At 32.8% G+C, this 24701-nt stretch overlaps 1 protein-coding gene across 2 annotated transcripts in view; it reads left to right on the forward strand.

Moving 5' to 3' along the window:
* The window catches only part of LOC107887414 (germinal center kinase 1), a 39960-nt gene that overhangs the window by 9042 nt on the left and 6217 nt on the right, over positions 1–24701 (forward strand). For both annotated transcript variants that reach the window (XM_016811650.2, XM_016811651.2), the window contains exon 11: positions 17903–17984. In XM_016811650.2, the coding sequence (XP_016667139.1) occupies positions 17903–17984 (82 nt within the window). The remainder of the gene's footprint in view (positions 1–17902; positions 17985–24701) is intronic.

Here is a 24701-nt window from a genome sequence, read left to right on the forward strand (position 1 = left end):
CATCTCGAGCAAAACAGGCGCATCCTAAAACTTTTGGTCCCATTGAAGATAATGGTTTGGGTAGATATAGAACATTGTATGTGTTATCACCATTAAGTACAAAAGAAGGCAAGTGATTGATCAAAAGGTAGTCGTCGAAACAATATCAACCCAAAATTGTTTAAGAACTTTCATTTGAAATAAAAGAGCTTTAGTTGTCTTAAGGAGATGTCGTTCTTTCGTTCTACTGCTCCATTCTAAGATGACATGTCAACATAAGAGGATAAATGAAAAATCTCATTTGGGCTCATAAAAGCCTTGCAAAAGGTGAAAAAGTATTCTTTAGCCGTATCACTTCACAGGTTTGGATAGCCATACCAAATTGAGTTCTTACCTCAACACAAAAAATACGAAAATGAGAAACACCTCTGTGACTTTTCATAAAATATATCCATGTAATCGTGAATAATCATCCACAAATATAACAAAATATTTAAATCTAAGTTTAGATACTATCGGACATGGTCATCAAACATCCAACTGTACTAACTCAAAAATGAAACTAGCTTGCTTGTTAGCTCTTGATCTTAAGAGGGACAGTGCTTTGCAAAGTGACATGCTTCACATCCCGAAGAAGGTATGTCTTGAAATTGTGGACATAACTTCTTCAATAAAGAGAGAGAATGATGTCTTAATTGACAATGTCTTTTGATTAGAGAGAACAATAGGACAATCCTCGATGAACCTATGAATCGAAATTATAAAAACCATCAGATACATGTCCTTTACCAATGGTGTGCTTCATCACAAGATCATGTAAAATACAATGATCGGGAAAAAAGATAGAGCAATTTAGGCCGCGGGTAAATTAACTAATAATGATTAAATTAAAGACAAGGTTAGATAAAATTAATACCAATGATAAAGTGATAGATGAAGATAGATTAATACTTTTAGAACCATGAACTTTATAGGTGGAACTATTATCAATAATAACAAGAGAAGGTGAATTATTTGACCGAAAGATAGATAAAAGGTTAGGATTACCTATCATATGATTTGTAGCTTCTAAATCAATAACCCATTTGGATAAAGAGGAAATAAAACATGCATTAAATTTACCTATACTTGCAAATGAAGCAAAGTGACCAATGATATAAGGCAACACATCCAACAAAAAGAAGATTACAAACTATTAATCAATCTTAACTAATTTCAACACCCAAAGGAGAACAACCTAAAATAGTATTGAAACAGTGCCCAAATAGTGCCAAAATAGTACCCAAACATGAAAAGTATCCAAACACCCAAACCATGCCCAAACAATTCTCGAATAGTTGAAATAATACTCAAACACTGCTAAAGTAGTGCAAAAAACTGAAACCGCCCTTAATCGATCTTTCGACCAATAAGATTGGGTCGGAATCAAGAGTCATCGTCAGAGCCATAATTTGGTGATCAGGCGGAGTCACATGTGCCCCTACATGTCTGCGCATGACAGTGAAGCGCAACCTTTGTGGTAGTGTATATGCTTCATGCGTGTCTATTCTAGTTGCTAAACTTTTCAAAACCACTAAAGAGACCCGCATGCTTCTCCTTGTGCCAATGGTGCACACCCATGATTAGTTAAAACATGATCTTAAAAAAACCCAAATGTTTCGTGTTTTAGGTTAAAAAAACTCCAGCTCAAAAATTGAGCAAGCAAGCTCTAATACCATGTTAATAGAAATAAAGAATATAATTTATATGAGTAGACTACTGAAAAGTTATTTGTATTTCATCTGTAGAGTTAACGTATTTATATACAAGTCTATATAGTCTAAATAAGAAAATTAAAATAAAATCTTAGAGTTAAGCTTAAGAATTTGTAATATCTCTAAATAAACTCCCTAAAATATCTCATTATAATAATTAATTGGTTATAGATGAGAATTTCACTCCCCGTAAAATTGGGTGGTAAATGTTGTACTTATGTCACGAGGCTAGAACTTAAGTCTGGCAAATTGCACGGGCTTAGGTGATTTCTTTACTTGAAATCCTCCTAAATCAACTTAACTTTAAAAAATAAGAATTCACAAATGAAATTTTTTAAGTTACTAAAATAAAGCAAAAGTAAAATTTAAAAAGACAAAGGAACTTTAATCGAACAGAAAAGTCACAAGTAAATAATAACATACTAAGTGTTTGAGTAAATACTCTTAAAAGTATTTTTTATTACTTAAAAATGAAGTCATTACAAATGAAAAGGGAGGACTTTATTTATAATTGAGCTTCCTTTAATTTAACGGTATAGATCGAGTTACATCAATGACAGTAATTAATGTTTTTCTACAAGATGAGTATTAAGGGATTTAAACTCTATACTATACATCTCTTAGGATTACAAATATTAACCATGGTAACTTTAGTTTTACTAGAGTATTTCACTGGGTCACCAATGCTTAAAGTGGATGAGTTTTTCCATATGTTTCACGAATCGGGCCAGTTCAAATGGGTCAAATAAGTCATATTTAATCAATTGACCTCCATAGAATGCTCTGTGCGCATTTGTCACGATCTTTGACTTTTACTTGTGACACACAGCCTGTGACATAATTCTTCAAAATTAATTTGTGGAAGAGCTTTGGTAAGGATGTCTATTTTTTGAAACCTTGTAACTGGGTATATGAGTTGCTCAATTGAGTTTTCAATTTTCTCATAAATAAAGTGTTGATCTATCTCAATGTGTTTTGTCTGATCATGGTGCACTAGATTCCTTGCGACGCTAATTGTTGCTTGATTATCAAATAACATCTTGATAGGCTTCTTGCTATTAACTTCCAATTCACTAAGCAATCTTTTAACCATATCTTTTGAAAATTTCTTAGAGCTAGAGCTCTTAACTTTGCCTTTGCATTGCTTCTTGAAACCACATGTTGTTTCTTGCTTCTCCAAGTCACACTCTCTATAATCTCTAATTGGTTATAGATGAGAATTTCACACTCTCGTAAAATTGGGTTGTAAATGTTGTACTTGCACAACCTGTGACATAGTTTTTCAAAATTGATTCATGGAATAGCTTTGGTAAGGATGTCAGTTGTTTGATACCTTGTAGGTGTGTATATGAGTTGCACAATTGAGTTTTCAACTTTCTCATAATGGAGCATTTATCTATCTCAATGTATTTTGTTTGATCACAATGCACTAGATTATTTGCAATGCTCATCGCCGCTTGATTATCAAATAACATCTTGATGGGCTTCTTCCTAGTTACTCCTAGTTCACTAAGCAATTTTAGGGGTAGAGGTATTAAATTTTCCCTTGCATTGCTTCTTGAAACTGCAAGTTGTTTTTTGTTTCTCTAAGTCATGAGATTTCCACATATAAAAGTAATACCTTGATATTGAATGCATTTCTGATACATCTCCTATTGATGTGGAAATCAAGACCCAAATATCGAATAATGAGTTAGATTGAAATTGGTTTGAAAAGAATGGATATTGAATAATTTTTTGAATTTTGAAGAGAGCTAGAATCAAACAAACAAATAAGATATTAGAATCAAGAACTACAAGATAATGAATTAAATAAAAAAATTGAAAAGGAGATTAAATCGAGAAGGCGAGAACATTCGACAAAAGTACTTGTTTTAATTGAATAGACCAAAGGCTTCTTTTATTCGCTTACGAAGTTGAAGGTAGGAACAATGAAATGAAAGTTAGAGCTAATATAAATCATAAAATAAAGAAAAGAAATTGTATTAAAATGAAGAATAAGGAAAAATTATTTTTCCTTGCGGAACCTTTGATCAATTTGTGATAAAGAAACGTCAATGATTGAGTGTTCTTTTTACAAAACCCTTAATTGACTTACAACTAGAAACGTTGATACTTAAGACATGAAAAATTGACGACACTACAACTCCATGAAGAGTTGATAAGTAATAGAAGTTTCGAAAGCAAGAATGGAATCTCTCCAAACTTAAAAGAATGCATAAAAGTAAAAATTTATTCAAGTGTACCTCGTATGGCTAACCAAGCATGGTTAGAGGTGTAATTAAGCAGAGCCGAACCCAAATAGTAGCAAGCTTGAGCTCGAACTTGACCTTGACCCAAAATTCAAGGATTGATTCTCGTCTCAAGCTCAATTGAATGTTAATTTTATAAGCTTGAACTCAGTTGAGATTTAATCAAGCTACTTGAGTTTTAACTTGATTAAGCTCGTTTTTCAATTTTCATACTTGAGCTTGAATTCAATCTTGATTATACATAAGCTCTTTTATATAAAAAGAATAAAATGTAATTAAAAATATATTAAAACGAAAAGCTTGATTATCCTTGTGAGCTGTTCAATTGAAGTTTTATAATGCTCGAATTTGACTGTATCAGTAGCTTAAGTTGCTCAAGTTTGAGTTCGATTCGATAATTACCGAATAGAATTTAATTTTTTTAATTAAACTCGAATAGGTTGTAAGCACTAGTGTCTCATTTACACTCATGAGCATGGTATATATAGGGCTCCAAATAATAAAGTTTAAAGAAAACATAACCTCATTATAAAACTTTATAAATTTAGTCCTAAAAATTTATTTTGTAGTTGTATTCTGTTTATTGAAAAAGTAAGTAACTAAAAACTCGTAAAACTAAATAAATATTTGATTTTACAAGTTTTATATAACTGGATATCTAATTAAATGAATAAATAAATATACAATCTTTTAAAAAACACTTCTAAATAACATAAAACTTTAAAACTTAGGTCTAAAGAATAGCAATGGACATCTAAAGAGATTTTCAAAAGATGTTGCCCACTAGAGTTCTACATCAAGTTGGACTCCCTATCAATTTTTGAAAATTGATCCAATGAGTTTCTTTGCCATGAGCTTTCTCAAAATAACCATAGATGAATAGATGAATTCTTGCACCAAAGATTTCAACTTTAACTTCAACTTCAATTGACAGATTTTGCTACTCATAATTAGACCAATTCGAAAAGAATGATCTTGATGCTTTAATTCCTTGCCCATATTGTTCTTATTATTCTATCTTCAAAAAGGGATAAGTTAGAAACATCGAAAGTAGCACAAATTCCATACTCATATGGTCAATCAATCTTGAAAGTATTACCATTGATCTTTTCCAAAATTTGGAAAAGATCATCTCCATTATCGAGTTTTGATTTCCTTTTAGAAGGAAACCTCTCTTTTCTCATATGCACTCAAATTCAATCTCTAGGCTTGAACAAGACTTGTGCCTTTTATTGGCTCTTTTTTTTTTGTTTTGGATCCATTTCTCTTTTCAACTTGTTTTTTAGCTTTCTCATGGATCGACTTTATTAGTTAGGCCTTCTCACCACCTAGGTTAGTAATCTCATTAAAAGGTAAATGAACTACATCTAAAATAGTAAGAGGGCTAAATCCATAAGCAATTTTAAATAGGCTCAATCAAGTAGAAGAACGGATTGATCATTATATGCAAATTCCATAAATTGTAAGCATTCTTCGTAGGATTTAGTGTTCCTAACTACAATAGCTCGGACTAAAGCTACTAAAATTCTATTAACTAACTTAGTTTGTCCATCAAATTGTGGATAACAAGTAGTAGAATGAAAAAGTTTAGTATCAAATTTACCCCCACAGTACTTTCCAAAAGTGGCAAAGGAACTTTATATTTCTGTCAAGAAACGATGGTCTTAGGGACTCTTATGTAGTTGAACAATCGCCCAAAGGAATAAATAAACTATATGTGTTTTATCATCAATTTTTGGCATGGAATGACGTGAGCCATCTCATTAAACATGTCACCACCAAATATACTATCTCTGTTCCTTTTAGTTCTAGGCAATGTTAAAAGAAGTCTATAGAAATATCAGTACAAGTATAGTTAGGAACTAGAAATTGAATATATAAACCATGTGACTTTACCTTAAAACTTAGCATGTACATACAAGACACTTAAAACAAAATTTCTCGACAAGTTTCTTCATGTTAGGCTAATAAAAATGTTCACATAATATTTCAAAAATCTTAGTAACACTAAAATGACCCATCAAACCACCATGATGGGCCTATTTAAAAAGTAACTCATATGCCTAAAACAATTAGGTAGAGATAGTCTATGGTTTTGAAATGAGAATCGACTTGTCTATAAAACTTGTCAAACCATGAAAAGAAATCACTTTAGACACTTTTTTTTTTAAGTTGGCCACTCGTTATTGGCTTTTACCTTATCTACATCAACTTCAATTCCCTTGAACTTATCGTAAAACCTAGAAACACAAGTTTTTCAATACAAAATGTTCACTTCTCTAGAACTAATTTAACATGTTCAATATGATCATTTATAAAGAAAAATATCATCACAGTAAACGACAAATTTGCCTAATAATTAATATTCACTAATGTTCTCCTACTGAACTGAAGGTTTGGGATAATATGTTTGATGTTCAAAAAATGTAACATCTATGGAGTTATATATTTTATAGCGATAGGTGAGTAGCATTTATAGCCTTTTTGGTTGAAAAAATAACCCAACGAACACGTTTAACAGATTTGTGGTTTAATTTGTTTCGATTGTGTTAATGTATATGATCAAATGTTAGCATTTGAAAATTTTAAACTTTAAAGAAGTTATCACTTCGGTATTTGGAACTACAAAAAGGAGGGTGTGGAAAGGTGTTTGGAATTTGAGAATTCTAGAATGCATTGTATTAATGAAATAGATTACAATAATATCATTAAGAAGTAATCAATCAATTTACCTCAATTTATCTTTTCTTCCCTTTTTTGTTATATCAAAGGACAAATAAAGTTAAAGGAGAAAATAAGTTAGCTCATCAAAAGATAGATAAAATTGAATGAGCAATTAAAAAAAATGTATCTTAAAATACAAAGAAACCAATAAAGTGCAATAAAAATATATAGGCATAAATATAGAAATTAAGGTGTAAATGTTATGAAAATGAAATGTATATTCTAGAGTTGGTCTAATCATCATGATGAGGGTAGAAAGGAGGCGTCGAAAGGAAACAGGCTAAAAGAGAGGTCGTTTGCATCTCCAAATTCAAGAAACGAGAGTTAACATCTTCCTTAATGCCTCGAACATTGTTGTTCAATGAATGAATAGCATTGAGGATAACACTATTAAACTTGGAGGAGGGTTGAGCAGCATGCAAAGAAGAAGTCGGTAGAGCAACGGGCTCGGGTGTTGAAACAACGTTAAAAGCAACATTAATGTTGTCATCTTCATTATCTGTTGGATGGTCATGTTTAATCTAGGTGTTGGTGGTAGCATCGAAATGATATCCTGCATAATGTAGGGCCCTAGAAACGGGGTGTCTCCATGGGTGTTAATACCTAATTTCCTAAAAATGTATGCCAAATACGTACCATGAGAAAGAGTGATATTTGTAGTCATCCCCCTTCCAATAGGTTTCGTAATGTCCTTAAATAAGATAAGTGCAATGTCAGGATGCCTATCGGATTTAAAACAATCGAGCCACCAATAATTGGTGTTTCAAAGCTTGGCATGTTTTTTGATGGGTCTTAGGTTCTAAATGAGAATTAAATGGAGGACATGATCATGAAGATTGAGTTCGGGTGTCGATCAGGACTAGATAAAAATGGAGGATCAAAATGCCCTTTTTCATCAAAGGAACCTCCGATCGTCAAACTCTTTGATAGTGAGGCGAATAGGAGTTCCATTAAAAATGAGGTGATGGCAGTAACGGTATCGTTAGACTCATCATGTTCGAGTTTGAAATTTGAAAAAAAAAATTTGAACAAGATTGAAGTAGGTTAGCGAAGAAATACTTAAAAATGCCATCTACCCTAAATATTGTAAAATAGGAAGATAAGCAAAGCTAATATCCTTTAACATTGCTATATCAACTTTCCTAGCCTCCCATACACGTTTTGATGCAAAATATGAGTTAAAAAATATACCAATTGTGTGAGTCTTGAAAACATGTGCTAAACGATGATTCTAACTCACTAGATGGATTAGAAGAAGATGTACTAGTCTTAGAATACTTCTTAAAAAAATCTCTTTAAAGAATTTTATCAAACACTTGGTAGGCTAGGGTTTGAGAAAAATTTTGAACAAAAACCTTTAAGAATAGGGGGCTCATTGTAATAAAAGTCAATATATATTGTTCAAAATATCCAAATAAATCATCAACAAACATGATTTCAACCTACATTTTCCAAAATCAACAAGCTGAAAGTGTTAGGTATTTATCTCAAAAAAGTTGAAATAGGAAAAAATCTTCAAGTAATGTTGAACAACTCTTGAGCAAATGATGTTTTGAAGATGTTAAAAGATCAAAACTTGTTGAGAAAATGAAGAAATTTGAAAAAAAATTAGGTAAGTTGAGAGGATTTTCGGTGAAGGGAAAAAAATTTGGGTTGTTTAATTTAAAAAAGGTGCAGGTAACTAAAAACAACCCGTGGTATCGATAATTTTTCACGAGTATCGATATTTTTACAAAAGTGTCGATAATTTTAAATTGGTATCAATACCAATTTTTTTTTGTTTTCTAGGTGCAACAAAATAGCGAAAGCGAGATTTTTAAGTTGTATTATTTTCTAAGGGTCTTAAAATGACTTCAAAACTATTCCTAAATATTTCATATACAAAGAAAAGATTTAGCTTAAGTAAAATGTATGGAATGCATGAAGCAAAAAATATGAAAAAAAATGACTAGATCAGTTTTTCACATGAAATTCCCTTACCTTCTTGCATATAAAAGCCATGAAATCTATACTCAACAAGCTTTTTGTAATAAAATAATCAAATAAGATACAAGAAGATTTTTAACACAAAGTCAATGCAATGTTGTTAAACCTAGTTCTCCCCTAAGTGTCCAAAATCTTTCTTTGTTTAATGGTTTTGTAAAAAGGTTAGCTAATTAGTTTAAGTGTCTATATACTCTATAACTATTTCACCCTTTTGGACATGATCTTTAATGAAATGATGTCTAATTTCAATGTGTTTAGTCCTAGAATGTTGGATGAGATTTTTAGTAAGATAGATAGTACTAGTATTGTCACACTTGATAGGAACGGGATCTACATCAATTCCATAATCCTTAAGTTGTTTCATCCATAAAATTTGAACACAACTACCAACAGAACTGTATTCCGCTTCGGTGGTGGACAATGTAACACTATTTTGTTTCTTTGAAATTAGCACGTTCTCTAAAAATTGACAAGTACCTGAGGTGATTTTCCTATCTAATTTGCAATATCTAAAATCCGCATCCGAGTAAGCAAGCAAGCTAAAGGATGAGTCTTTAGAATACCAAAGACCTAAATTTGGAGTATCTTTAAGGTATTTAAAGATTCTCTTAAGGTATTGTAAATATGATTCCTTAGGACAAGATTGATATCTAGTACACAAGCATATGCTAAATATAATGTCGGGTCTACTTGCAGTAAGATAAAGCAAAGAACCAATTATTGACCTATATAATTTTAAATCAACACATTTACCTTGCTCATCTTTATCAAGCTTTGTAAAAGAGCTTATTGGAGTAGCTTGTGGTTTGAGAGTGTCCAACCCAAAAAAAAATTTCCTTCACCGAAAATCCTTTGAACTTACCTAAATTTCTTTTTCTAAATTTCTTCATTTTCTCAACAAGTTTTGATATTTTAACATCTTCAAAACATCATTTTCTCAAGGGTTGTTCAACATTACTTGAAGATTTTTCCTATTTCAACTTTTTTGAGGTAAATACCTAACACTTTCAACTTGTTGATTTTGAAAAATGTAGGTTAAAATCATATTTGTTGATGGTTTATTGGGATATTTTGAATAATATACATTGTGTTTTATTATAGGAAGTCACATATTCTTAAAGATTTTTGTTCAAAATTTTTCTCAAACCCTAACTTACGAAGTGTTTGATAAAATTTCTCAAAGAGATTTTTTTTGGTTTTAGTGGTTTTTCCTAAGTTGTTAATAGTTAGAATGACCCCAAAAAAGCGTTCTAGGACTAGTGCATTTTATTCTAATCCATCTAGTGAGTTGGAGTCATCGTTTAGCACATGATTTCAAGACTCACACTCGGTATATTTTTAACTCATATTTTGCATCAAAACGTGTATGGGAGGCTAGGAAAGTTGATATAGCAATGTTAGAGGCTATTAGCTTTGTTTATCTCCCTATTTTACAATATTGGGGGTGGATGACATTTTTAAGTATTTCTTCGTTAACTTACTTCAATCTTGTTTGAATTTTTTTTTTCAAATGCCAAACTCGAATATGATGAGTCTGATGATACTATTATTGCCATCACTTCATTTTTAATGGGAACTCCTATTCGCCTCACTATCGAAGAGTTTGACGATTATCTTTACTTACCTTTCGGAGGTTCCTCCGATGAAAAAGGGTATTTTGATCCCTCTCTTCTTATCTAGTCTGGATCGACATCCGAAGTCAATCTTCATGATCGTGTCTTCAATTTAATTCTCATTTAGAACCTAAGACCCATCAACAAGCATGCGAAGCTTTGAAACACCAATTATTAGTGGCTCGATTGTTTTAAATTCGATAGGTATCTTGACCTTGCACTTATCTTATTTAATGACATTACGAAAGCTATTGGAAGGGGGATGACTACAAATATCACTTTTCCTCATACTACGTATTTGGCGTAAGTTTTTAGGAAATTAGATATTAGCACCCATTGATACACCACCGTTTCTTTTAACCAACCTATTAGTTATGGCGCCCTACATCATGTGAGATATCATTTCGATGCTGGCACCAACACCTGCATTAAACATGACCATCTGACAGATAATGAAGATGATGACGTCAATATTACTTTGACAATGTTTTGGCACCCAAGCCAGTTGCTCTACCGGCTTCTTTTTTCGCATACTGCTTAACCCTCTTTCATGGTTAATAGTGCTATCCTCGATGCTATTCATTCCTTGAGCAACGACGTTTGAGGTCTTAGGGAAGATGTTAATTTTCATCTCTCGACTTTGGAGACACAAATGGCCTCTCTCTTAGATCGTTTCCCTTCGACGCCTCATTTTTCCGCTCATCATGATGATTAGACCAACTCTAGAACATACATTTCATTTTCATAACGTTTGCACATTTATTTCTATATTTATGCGTATATCTTTTTATTACTTCTTGATGATAAACTAAATGTTAATTTTTGTGACCGAATTTTTTAAAGTAAAAATAAATGCCAACTTCAATGACAAATTTTATTGTGGCCTCAAATATAACATGTCTTTTATTAAGGGAGAGCAATTATTCAAAAACAAATTTACCAAATGTTTTGTTATTAAAAAGGGGGAGATTGTTAAACTAAGCTTTATTTGAGAAAATATTTTGATACAAAAAATAAAAAATGTTTTTGAATATAAATTAAAAATGACAAAATAATTTTTAAATTTGAAGTCTAGTAATAAAGCTTTGAAATAATTTTAAAATCAAATACAAATGATTTTAACCAAATTAAAATGATTTTCAAACAAGTAAAATTTGCTCCATGACAAAAGGTATCTATACCTTATAGACAGGTATCGATAATTTTTGAAATATTGATACCTTTAGAAAAATTGAGACCAAAAAGCCATTCTGTTTAAAAAACCTTAAAAATTATCGATACCATGTTTTTAGTATCGATACTTTTTTGAAAAATAATCGATACCTTTCTTAAAAATGATACCAAATAGCATTTTATTTTTTATAAACCTTATGAAGTATCGATCTGATATCGATATCTATTTCAGGAAGTATCGATAAAATAATTTTGAAGTATCGATTATTTCATTCCAGCGGTCACTAAATTAGTATTTATGACAAAAAAATATCGATACTTACAGTTGCAGGTGAAATAAATGCTCTAATTTTACATTCTTAGTGGCCATATTAACTTCACCAACAACCGCAACAGTTGGAGATCTATTAGGAGGTATAAATACCATATTTCAAAGTCCTATAACATTCAAGAAATCACTTTCAAGCAAAAAATATTAATCAAACAACCTTAGAGTTTAAATTTTCATATTTTTCTTACATACACTTATGAGCTTTATCTTTATTCTTTTGGTCAAGTGTATCTAATTGTATTTGTGCTTCAATTTGGAAACAATTTTATCTTGTAAGTATTGTTTCTTTATTTGCTAATTTGTATCTCTTTGAGAGGGTTTGAAATTGAAGATTTGGGGTATAAATTTTAAGGAGTTGTAAGGTTAAATCTTGTCCTCAAAGGTTGAATAAATTAATGAAGTTGAAAAAATTCTTAGTGGTGGAAAGCTAAGGTAGTGGAGTAAAAAATTAGGGTCGAACCACTCTAACTTATTTGTATTCATTGTTTCATTCTTACCTTTGCTTTCACCAAATTTTTAAAGGCCAATTCACTCCCCTCTAGTCATTTTCGTTTTGCTTCATTGAGCTAACAAATAAGTACAACTTCTCCCCTAAAAATGTTTCAAGACTTGTGGAGAACATATGGGATTGGACTATTTCCAGTAAGCGTCTGTTTTTGCTCTCAGCAATGCCATTTTCTTGGTTCATGTCAATGCATGAAGTTAGGTAGACTATGGCTTGACTTAATAGATATGAGCCTATAAAAGACTTGAAATGTTCCTTAACATTATTTTTAGGACTTGAATCTTTGTTTGAAATTAGGTTTGTATCATAGTATTGAAATTTTGGATAATTGACCCACTTCAATATTTTTATTTTATCAAGAATTTTCAAATCAACCTAGTGTGATTATCAACAAATAACACAACCCATCATGTTGTTACATTTTTTACTCTTGATGAGCCATATAGATCATTATGAATCATGACAAGTGGGTGTGTTAGTTTGTATGAGAGTTTGAGATTATTGGTATGGGTATGTTTGGTTAACTGACAAATTTAAGAAATAAAAATTTTTGGACTTTTATTAATAAAGGTAGAAAGAACACATTATTATTGGTACAAGAATTGGAAGTAGACTAAATCTTAAAGGGCACAATTTGCACTTTGAGTTTGTCTTACAAAAGGATTATGATCTTTAAGGAGATAGAGTTTAGAGTTTTAGAACACATCTTAGCACTTCCAATCATCTTCTCTAAATCCAAATCTTGAAATTTATATAAGTTATGGAAAAATTTAGACACACAATTAAGATTACTAGTCAATTTGCTGATAGCTAATAAGTTACAATCCAACTTAGAAACACAAAGATCAAAGTTTATAGTTAAGTTCTTGGAGATGACAATATAGACTCATCTTCAATTTGAATTGTGTAATTTTCTTTACATGGATTAAACTCATAAAACATATTAAGATAGCTTATCATATGGTTTGATGCTCTTGGGTCAATGATCTATGGGCTTAAGGGTTGTTTATTAACGACAATGCCATTTCCAAAAATAAAGGTAACAAATTAAGTTATAAAGTTTTGCTTGGCCAATTTTTTTAGATCTCAACTTGTTCATTATTGAAAGGGCTAGTCTTTGAAGATGAAGGCTTGTTGTCAATTGTAGTAGTGACATTGGCATAAGTTTCCCAATTATTGATAGTTTGTGAGGGCTTTCATTTTGTTGGTTTTCCATGTATATTCCAACAAATTTCTTTAAGGTGCCTAGGTTTGCCACAATGGTCACATAAAGGCCCCATATTTTTTTTGTCAATTGTCAGTAGTGTTATTATTCCTATGGTCACGAGTAGCAAGTGTAGACTTTTCTAGGGTTGGCTAGAGTTTTGGGATCCCATCATCACTTTCTTTCTATTTTCTCATGATGAACGTCATAAAAAGGCTTTTTGAGGACTTGGAAATGGTTTGATTCGCAGCACTCTCCTAACATCATCAAGGTTTTTGTTGAGGTTGAATAAAAATTTGAGTATTTGATTCTACTCTACAATTTTTCAAGGTAACAATGTGTCTCTCAAACATTTCTAGTTGTGGGCTTTGAACATGCCACATTGATGCCAAAGTCAAGCATGACTATTGAAGCATTGGGTCATTGTAAGGTCACATTGGTGTAAATTGTGTGGTTTGTAATCTCGAACTATTTTTTATGATTTCAATTTATTTAATTTGTAAATCAATACAATATACAACCCAATACATTACATATTTATACCAATAAACATGTATACAAAAATGGAAAGTCAAATATTGTCAAAGATTATATACACCCTAATTATATGTTAATAAATCCCTAAAATTTTTATACATTAATAATAATACTATCAACACTCACCCTTATGCTGGAGTATATAAGTATTAGACTCCTAGCATATTACATATGTATTTGATCTGAGATTTTCGAAACGTGTTTGTGAAAACATTTGCTAACTGATCACTCATGTTGTGAATATAATATTAGAAAAATTATGTTAGAGTTTATATTAACTTCTACTTATTTCCTTAGTCAAACTCTTGTAACTTGTATATATGTATGATATTCCCATGTGTAAATCAATGAGGTTTTTCTCTCAATTTCTACTTACGTTACGTGGTATCAGAGTTAAGGGCTCAATTTTAAAATGAGTTTCATCGAATTTATCTCAAAACCGTGGGTTTTGGAGGGTATTTTCATTGACCACAATAGGGTGTCTTTTTTATCTCACTGTTGGCTTAGGGAGGTGTGTGAGACTATTTCCGACCAGCCTCAGAAAACCAATGGCCAAATTCTTTGTACGTGGCCCTCAAGCATTGCGAAAAAATTCTAGAGCCTTTACTACACGTCAAAATCGACAATGCACCACAAATAGAGTTAATGACTAGAACAAGTAATGCATTTCAGCACTTTTGTATCAAGAACATAAAGACCTTCAGATAAGTGACCTCTACCAATAATCTGCTTCGTTGGAGGATCCAGCCTTAAGTGCTTCTGACTCAAGTCTTGATCTTCCTATTGCCTTCCATAAAGGTAAACGTTAGTGTACTTGCCCTATTTCTTCTTTTGTGTTTTATGACCATTTATCTCCTCCTTATGCTTTCATTGCCTCCTTAAATACTATTACAATCTTGAAAACTATTCATGAAGTCTTGTCTCATGTTGGTTGGCGAGATGCAATGGTAGAGGAGATGATTTCTTTGGATAGAATTGGCACTTAAGATTTGATTGATTACTTACAGGAAAAAAGGCAATAAGATGTAAATGGGTGTTTAAAGCTAAATTAAACTTTGACGGGTTAGTATCTTTCTTTAAAGCTCGACTTGTTACTAAAGGGTATGCCCAAACGTACAGACTTGACTACTCGAATACCTTTTTTTTGATAGCTAAACTAGCTTTTGTTCGATTATTCATTTTTATTGTAGCCACTTCTTAGTAACATTTGCATCAACTTTGCTATTAAAAATGCTTTTTTACATAGCGATCTTTAAGAGGAGGTATATATGGAGCAACCACTTAGGCTTGTTGCACAGGAGGAGTGTAAAAAGATAGTATGTCAACTTCGAAAATCTTTATGTGGAATCAAAGTCCTCGTGCTTAGTTTAAGAGGTTTAGTGAGGCAATCTAAAAATTTGGGTTTGACAGTAATAATAGTAAGGGAATTAGATAATGTCTAGAAGGGTTTGGTAAGTATCCATAGCAAGGGATGAAGAAAACTAATAAAAAATAGAGGTTGAGGTCAAATCAACATGAAGATAGCACCATTGTGGCCAGACAGACGGTGGGAAGACTCGTGGGGGTTAACAATGGCTTATGGGCTTTCACGCGTTGACGTGTAGGAGATGAGCATAAAACTTGTGATGGCATGTATGGGCTATACATGTCGATTGTGGCGGTGAGGTTTCAACCGAAGGGTCATCAAGGACTGGATAAGTTAATGGTAGGGTCAATGAGATCGTTTGGCTTTGATATCATGTAAATTGAGAAGAAATTGAAAAAGGAGAAAAAGAGATAAAGTCGTTTCATTCATGAATAAAAAAGAAATAAAGGAAAAATAGATGAAGAATAGAATAATATTTTGATTGTTTGTGATACAATATACAACTTAATACATCAACTATTTTACTGGTAAACATGCATACAAAGAATAAATGTTAATTTGTCAAGATTATATACATCTTAATTATATATCAATTAATTTTTTATACATTAATAACAATATTACTATCAACAAAATTAATTCGCCACAACATCACCTTGTGATTTTTATCCTTCCAACTTCTACATTTGAGATATTTTAATGAATCATAATCATATCTCTTTTTAGGATTTAGTTAATTTGATTTAATTCAATTTGTTATATGGTAGTACTGTGATCTAGTTGTTTGGTACGTGTCAACTCTATAAATTGAGCACAATTGGTCATTAATATGATGAGTTCCATTTTCTCACATCCTTAAGCTTTCTTAGGATTATCCTTCTTTTGGATTTCATCTTCACTTGTAAGATAGTCATACTAGCATTTATCACAAATATACATCATGATGGAGACCATTGAAGGTGGTTCTATTCATTAAGTTTGTGGTTGGTGGTAGTTATGGATTGGAGGTTACTTCGAGTGAGGAGCTTTATCTCTCATTAGCCATGTTGTATTTTGTCATGGTTAAATGAAGGTTTCCAAGTTTGACTCTGATGCCATGAAAATTTTGAGAAAAAATTTATTATTTCTGAATAATTCAACTTACATTTATAGAGGAGTGACTTCTTATAGCAAACCACAAATTGGGGCATAATGAAGGAAAATGCTCCACTAAGTAAGGAAAAAAAGTAAAGAAGAGATTTTGCATTTATTAATAGATTCTCTTTATTACATCATACAAAAAAATAAGAAAATAAATTCACCTTACAATATTTTCATAAATAAAATCTCTAATTAATTATAGATGACAAATCCACACCTATCAAGTCATGAAATCCTTTAGTGTGATAGGGATCATTGTTTTTCTATGCTATCCGAGTAGTGATTTTTCCTTTACCCCTCAGTAATGAACTCTTTAGTCATTTATTGTCAGTTAACATCACATTCTACATTTTTGAAGTTCTTCTCTTGTAAATATTTAACTCTTCTAATGCATTTACGTGAAACTATTCATCTAAAAGAAAGTTTTAGCATCACATAAACTTGGGTTTTATTATGTTGTCATTCAAAGGTATGAGAGCTAATGTTAACAAGTAGAGGCAGGGGAGAAACTAGGGGGTTGGGCCTCCCTTAAATGGAAAATTTTCTATTTAGGCTCTTTAAATTTTTAAAATTTTAAATTAATAAAAGTAAAAAATTACAATTTAATTTTGACCCTTAAAAAGGTTTTATGATTTCACCCTTAGGTAAAGGGAACCATCTTGGAACATATGCAGTTGGTTGGAAAATAGTGAAAAGTTGTAATTTTGTTTTCTTATTATTATCGTTATAAAATGTTATTTGTTATTCTCTTATATTTTTTAAGCAAACACCATGACTTAAAAAGCTTATTGATCACTTCATAATTTTTCAATTTGAATAAAGATAATGGAAAAAAAGAGAAACTAAAAAAGAAAATAATGTTAAATATTCTATTTTTATTATCACTTTTTTGTTTTTGAGTTTTTGTTTTCATAATTGATTTTATTGAAAGAAGGTATCTTAAAGAGGAGACTAAATTGGTTGATTGTTTCTAGAAATCTATAGCCAACAATGATTATTATTAATTTTTTGGGTCAATGTCTAGTAATGATTATCTGTTCACCAAATTAGTTGTATACATATCCTTAAGCATTAAGATAATAACTTGTGCTTTCTCTATACATGCCATAACTCATATTTTAACATCTATTTGTAAAATATTTATTGTGGGTAGCCTTCTCCAGTGGTTCTACCTGTTATCATAAGGTATTGACGCTAATACTTTCCAAATTTATTTGATGGGCATTCAAGCTACTGTTTCTTTCTCATATTAGTTTATTGGTTCTGGATTTAAGTAGGTTTGAGTTTGTTAAAAGCATCATAGATTTGTGTTCTCACTTAGGTTGTTTTGACATGCAGGTCTCTTGTCTTTCATGATTTCGTCGCTAAGACCCTTACAAAGGATCCAAGCCTACGCCCTACTGCATCTGAGATGCTGAAAGTATGGTAACATTTCTCTACCATTTTTACAGGAATTTGATAACTTTAGGAATTTTCTTCTCATTGTTCCTTATAGATTTATTACATATATTGTAATTTGGAGGTGTTCGCATGTTAAATATTTTTAAATTCTATTTTGCTACTTCTCAGTTCTCATATGTGCTAGTAAGTGTTAAAATATCTTACGCTTTGACATTAATGGAGAGGATTGACAACAAAAAATCCCTAAAAACAAGTGCTCTTGGATTATGACAATACCTCTCCCCCACTTTTCTTTTTTATTTGTAACTTATATTGAATAGAGACGTCTGTGTCCTTTTCATTCTAGTCATCTACCTTATTATTTGGGATTGACCTGATTAAGTAACGAATAAGTAAAAAAGATAGAAGAATTGAGAAAGTAAACATACAAATTTAACATGGAAAAATCCCTCCAAAGAGGATAAAAAATCACGGGTAAAGATGATTTTACTATAATGGCAAAAGAACAAAAAGTATAAAAAAATAGATATAAAAACTAAACCCCGAAAACAAAGAACCTTCAAAACGTAAATGTAAAATTCTCTAAAAGTGTTATGAGTTCTAATCTCTAATGAATATTTTTTAATATTGTAAAAAAGTCTATTTATAGGCTACATTTATAGATAAAATAATAATAAAATATTCTAGACTAATCAAAATTTGATTAAAATAAATAAACAGATTTTAACTGGAAGGTTATTTCTCAAATTTGACTGAAATAAGAGTCATATTTAACAAATCTCCACTTTGACTCATATTTCCACAATGCCATCTTTGTCAAAGCCCGTCACAGGCCTATCTTGAACTATATAGGGAATTAATTGAGTCGAATCTGTGCTTAAAAATTGGAAGACTTTTAAACTTCGACTTGTATACTGCAAAATCAAAGCTAACTCGGGTTAGATTTTCATGAACACAGTGCCCTAACTTTTCAAAGTCTTCATCTAAAAAAGAACCTATTTTCAATGAAACGTCCATACATTTTTCCCTCTTATGGCCAAGTTGCCTACATTCCAAACGAGTTGCCTTCGACTCTATAGCGGACGAAGGACGTCTGATTTCACCAGTCACTTTAGAACCTTCCAGAATATAAATATTGACAGTCCTTTCACCTTTTAACAAAAAGAAAGCTCCATGAAATACCTTAATGTCGCTCGACTTGATGTTGTTTCTGCATCCTTTCGAGTTTAAAATACTTAAAGAGATGAGAGTCTTTCGTAAATCAAGTACATACCTGACATCTGAGAGTGCCCTAATGGTCCCATCGTGTATTCTAATTTTAACAGTATCAATACCAATTACCTTACTGGATTAATCGGTTCCCATGTGTGTACAACTTTACTTTCAATCGAACTGTATGTGGAGAATCATTCTTTATTGGGACACATGTGGAAAGAATATCCCGAATCTAAGATCAACTCAGATGTAAGCTTAGAGTTATTGCTCGTTGACACTGACAAGAAATCATTATCACTTTCATTGGCCAAATTAGTACTAGCTACATCTTTCTCGTTACTCTCAGCAACTCTTTTATTTCATAGTTTATAACAATCTATTTTGACGTAACCTAACTTTTTACAATAGCGATACCTTTTGTCTTGCTTCTTTGATGCTACCAAAATGGAAGATTACCTATCTACATTGCTATCTAAATCAAACTTATTGTCGAGTTTGTTTCTATTCAACAAATGACCCTTCAGATCTTCGAATGATCGTTTGTCTCTGCCATAAATCAGGGTCTCCCTAAAAGACTTGTATGAAAGGGTAAAGAGCACAATAATAGCATAGCTTGATCTTCATCGTTAATCTGAACCTCAATGTTCTTTAAATTATTTAAAAGAGTAAAGAATTGACTGATGTGATCTCTAAAAAGCTCACATTCGTTCACGCGTAACGAAAATAGACATTGTTTCAACACTAAACGATTAGCAAGAGACTTAGTCGCATAAAATTTTTTTAACCTTTTCCATAAGGCAAATGAGGTCTTCTTTATCAATACCTCATATAATACCGTATTTGTGATGCACAATTAGATTGCAAACAATGCCTTTTCATCAAGCTTTTCCCATTTTAATTGATTTATATTCTTGGGCTTTTTACTAGTAACGACTTTTTTCAAGTCGGTCTGAACTTGCCACAGATTAAAATTTGTGACACTATCGAACTTCTTAATGTTAAACCTTGTTGTTGTCATCTTCGAACAAGCTGATCTATGAATTGAATTAGCTCTGATATCACTTTTTGAGGATCGACCTAATTAAGTAACGAACAAGTAAAAAATGTAAAAGAATTGATAAATTAAACACACCAATTTAACGTGATAAAACCCTCTAAAGAAGATAAAAAAACCAAATGTAAAGATAATTTTACTATTTTGAAAAAAGAACGAAGAGTACAAAAGATGGATATAAAAATTAAATCCTAAAAACCTAAAAATAAAGAACCCTCAAAACGTAAATACAAAATTTTCTAAAAGTGTTATGAGTTCTTATCTCTAATGGGTATATTTTCTAAGATTGTAAAATAACCTATTTATAGGCTAAAATCATAGGTTAAATAATAATAAAACAATCTAGAATAATCAGAGTTTGATTAAAACAAATAAACAATGTTTAACAGAAAGATTATTTCTTAAATTTGACTGAAATAGGAGTCATACTTAACACCCATGCTCATGACTCGATTTTCTCTACCATGACAGATAGTACCAATTCAGTCATGTGTAAAGCTTTAGGGGAGGATTTATTGCTATTGCTTGAACTATAAGGGAATGAATCGAAGTGTTTCATGCAATTTGGTGATACTTGAACATGAAAAGGGAAAATGTTCAGCCTCGTAGAGTGTTGTAGAAAATTATAAACATTAGTTAAATTGATCGTAGGTCTAGTGTTAAAAGGCTAGTCCTTTCGTCTTACAATCCACGTGATCTTAGAAATTTTTTTTGCTTCAAATCTGTCTAACTCAAAACACCGAAAATATAGCAGAAAAAACTCAAAGACAAAAGAAAGTTCGAAAGAATAGAAAAATCACATCAAAGCAACGCCTACAAAGTGTTTAAGCAAATGTTCTCATTTAGTATTCACCTTAGAATTAAAATAGATATAATGGATCATTTCAAATGAAGGGAGACTCTCTAATTACATCGACGGACGAGATCGAGGCATATATACAATTAAGAGATTTACATAATCTCTAAGATTACAAAATCAAATCTTATTAGATTACAAATTTTCTAAGTTTACTTTCTCTATTTATCAAGATAACCCTAATTTTTCATAAGTGCTTTGCTGGACCACCAACGTTTCAAGTAGATAAGCTTCGTCACTTGTTCTTCGAATCGAGTCAGTTCAAGTCAGTCAAATGAATCACATCTAATAAATTAACCTCAATAAGGCGTTCTTAGTGTAATGGTGCACGAGCTTTGAACCGTGACTCATGACACTAGTGTCACTGGGCTGGACCTTTCGTCTCGTGATTCGTGTGGCCTTAGGCGATTCAATTTTCCAAACTCGCCTAAGTCAGTCTTTACTTGAGTGAGGATTCCTTAAGAACTCCTCCAAGGCACCAATTGTAGAGCGGAAGCGATTTATGTCAAAAGAAGCAACCAAAAGAACAACAAAAGGGACGCACACAAAGTGTTTGAGTAAATGCTCTCTATTCTCTTATTCATAAAGAACAATGAAATAAAGAAATGAAGAAATGGAGTGATTACAAATGATGAGAAGGCTCTCTATTTATAGTTGAGCTCCCCCAAAACTGACGGTCAAGATACATTTACATCGACGGACGAGATTAACCATATCCCATGATTTAAGGGATTTACAAGATATGCCATATCAAATCCAATCTAATCTTTACAAGATATGATTTCCTCTATCTTTTAAGATTAGTTACCTAATTAGCCTAAGTTGCCATATCTTTGTTATCGGGCCAACCTTGTCTTGATGCCTTACCTTTTCCCCTCCTTCAGGTCTTTTACCTCCGTTTTCGTTGCCTCTTAACTCGAGTCGTCCTGCTCGTTGCATTTACTCTGGTCAACTGTCTCACATGCATCACTTCTTTTTCATTGAAGTCCGACGATCGCCCACCTCTCCCATAAGTGGAAGCCTTGTCGATGACTCGGCCAACTCTGACGCTTCACTCGACTTGAGCCTCATTGGTCTTAGCTTCATTATTTTCATCGCAACTTCTTCCTCTAAGTGCGATGACAAACTCACATCTTCCTTGGGTGGAAGCCCCTCCGACGACTCACCAAGTTCGGACGTTGCCTTTCATTTGACTATGACTTGCTTTGGACAGTTTCGTTACTCATGCGGACCACGACACAAGAAGCACTTTACTCACTTCTTTTTGCTCCTCTTTACCCTCTTCGATTTAGCTTTTCCTTTGCTTGAACTAAGCTTCTTAGGCTCCTTGTCTACTCCATCGTTCCTTTCGATAACAGACTTCCTCAGACACTTCGCAACTTATGCGGACCATGACACAAGAAACACTCTATTGGCTTCTTCTCGCTTTCAGCCTCCTTGGCTTCTATATCCCTTGCGCTCAAACCAAGTCCCAAGGCCTTATCCACCGGTTTCTTCTTAAGCACGAATTTTTTCAGACATTTCTTCAACATGTGTGGACCATCGTAAAGAAAGCATTTCAGCTTGTCCCTTTTCTTCTTGGGTTTCATCTTCCCAACTCATGGTTTCCCATTACCACCATTGTCACCGTTGCCATTGCCATAATCCTTATCTTGTGATTCTCTTCATATACGCCCCTTTCCTTGGACTTGAAAAACCCAAACTTGTCTTTTCCTAGACCAAGCTTAACCATGGATTCCGTTACCGTCATGGCTTCCGACAAATTTTGAACACCTCTTTGTTCCACCTCTTGTCTGACCTACGGTTTCAATCCATTCTGAAAAGCAAGCAGTGCTTCTTTCTCTGTTACATTTGAAACTTGAAGCATGAGTTCCTTGAACTCTCGAATATACTCCCTCATTGGGCCCCATTGCGTTATCCCTTGCAACTTTGCCCGAGCTTCTTCCTCAGTAAACTCTGAGTAAAACTGTCCCTTCAACTCGCATTGGAACTCTTTTCACGTCCTAATCTCACATTGTCTTTTATCAGTGGTTCTACCTCGCCACCATAAAAGTGCAATATCAATAAGAAATAATGAAGCAGTATTTACCTTACCCGCATCATCCATGATGCCTTTGGCACGGAGGTAGTTTTCCATCCTCTACAAGAAATTGTCCACATCGCATGAAGACATTGTCCCTACAAGCTCTTTTAGCTTCGAGACATACTCGTTACTGAGTGCTGCACTTGACACGCCTTTCCTTACAGGTGCTTGGCACAAGGCCAGCTCTCCCTCGAGCTCCTCTATTCTTGTGCTCAAAGCCAACGTCGTGGTTATTTTTTCCCCTTCAAAGCTTTTATCATGTCTTCGAGAGCATCATTCTTCTCTGTCAGCTTCTTCCTTTGGGAATCTAGCAATTCTTGCACGATATCCCTTTGGGAAGTGAGACACATGGTTACAAAATCTTTGGACTGCTCCATCAAATCCTCAATACTTTTCCAAGCGCATTGTCCGACTCTTTCGCGTCCACCATGGACTCCTCAAGTTTTCCCACATGTTCGTCAACAACTGACAACATCTCCCTCAAAGACTTTCTCGCCCACCTTTGTTCGAACTCTTCTTTCGACATCCCAATAGTGCCTTCGAACTAATAGCTCGGATATCACTTGTCACGGGGCTAGACCTTTTGTCTCGTAATCTGTGCGGCCTTAGGCAATTTTCTCATCCAAACTCGCCTAAGTCAGCCTTTACTCGAGTGAGGATTCCTTAAGAACTCCTCAAAGGCACCAATTGTAGAGCGGAAGCGATTTATGTCAAAAGAAGCAACCAAAAGAACAACAGAAAGGGACGCACACAAAGTGTTTAGGAAAAGGTCTTTATTCTCTTATTCATAAAGAATAATGAAACAAAGGAATGGAGTGATTACAAATGGAGGGGAGGCTCTCTATTTATAGTCGAGCTCCTTATAATCGACGATCAAGATAAATTTACATCGACAGACGAGATTAACCATATCCCATGATTTAAGGGATTTACAAGATATGCCAATCAAATCCTATCTAATCTTTACAAGATATGATTCCCTCTATCTTCTAAAATTAATTACCAAATTAGCTTAAGTTGTCATATCTTCGTTATCGGGCCAACCAGGCTTCAATCTGATAGGCTTCTTTAACAGTTCCTTAAATCGGGCCAGTTCTCGTAGGCCGAATGATCTTCATCTAAGCAATAAACCTTCATCAGATGTATTTGGTGCGATGGTCACAGGCTTTAAACTGCAACCCATGACACTAGTACAATGTTCATTTCTTCTCATACACTTTAAAACTAAGTATTGTGGTCCAAGAAAGGAGGTAAGAATCTCACCTCAATTGTGTACAAAATTTTTGGGATGTAAGTGTTCATACCATTCTCAACCTATAAGGGTTTTTTTTTTGTACAAAATTAGGAAACCCAAATGGGTTGAACGGGCAATACTTTGTAGGTTTTGGACCAAGTAATTTGGTATAAGAGCCATCTTTAGGGACTCTTATTAGAATGGGGAAGGATGTCATGGTCCTAGAAAGAAGCCATGAATCCACATTGATTGTATGCTAGAATTGGTCTTGGGATGCAATGTTAGAAAATCGAT

The sequence above is a fragment of the Gossypium hirsutum genome, chromosome A03, assembly GCF_007990345.1.
Source record: "Gossypium hirsutum isolate 1008001.06 chromosome A03, Gossypium_hirsutum_v2.1, whole genome shotgun sequence".
Taxonomy (NCBI): domain Eukaryota; kingdom Viridiplantae; phylum Streptophyta; class Magnoliopsida; order Malvales; family Malvaceae; genus Gossypium; species Gossypium hirsutum.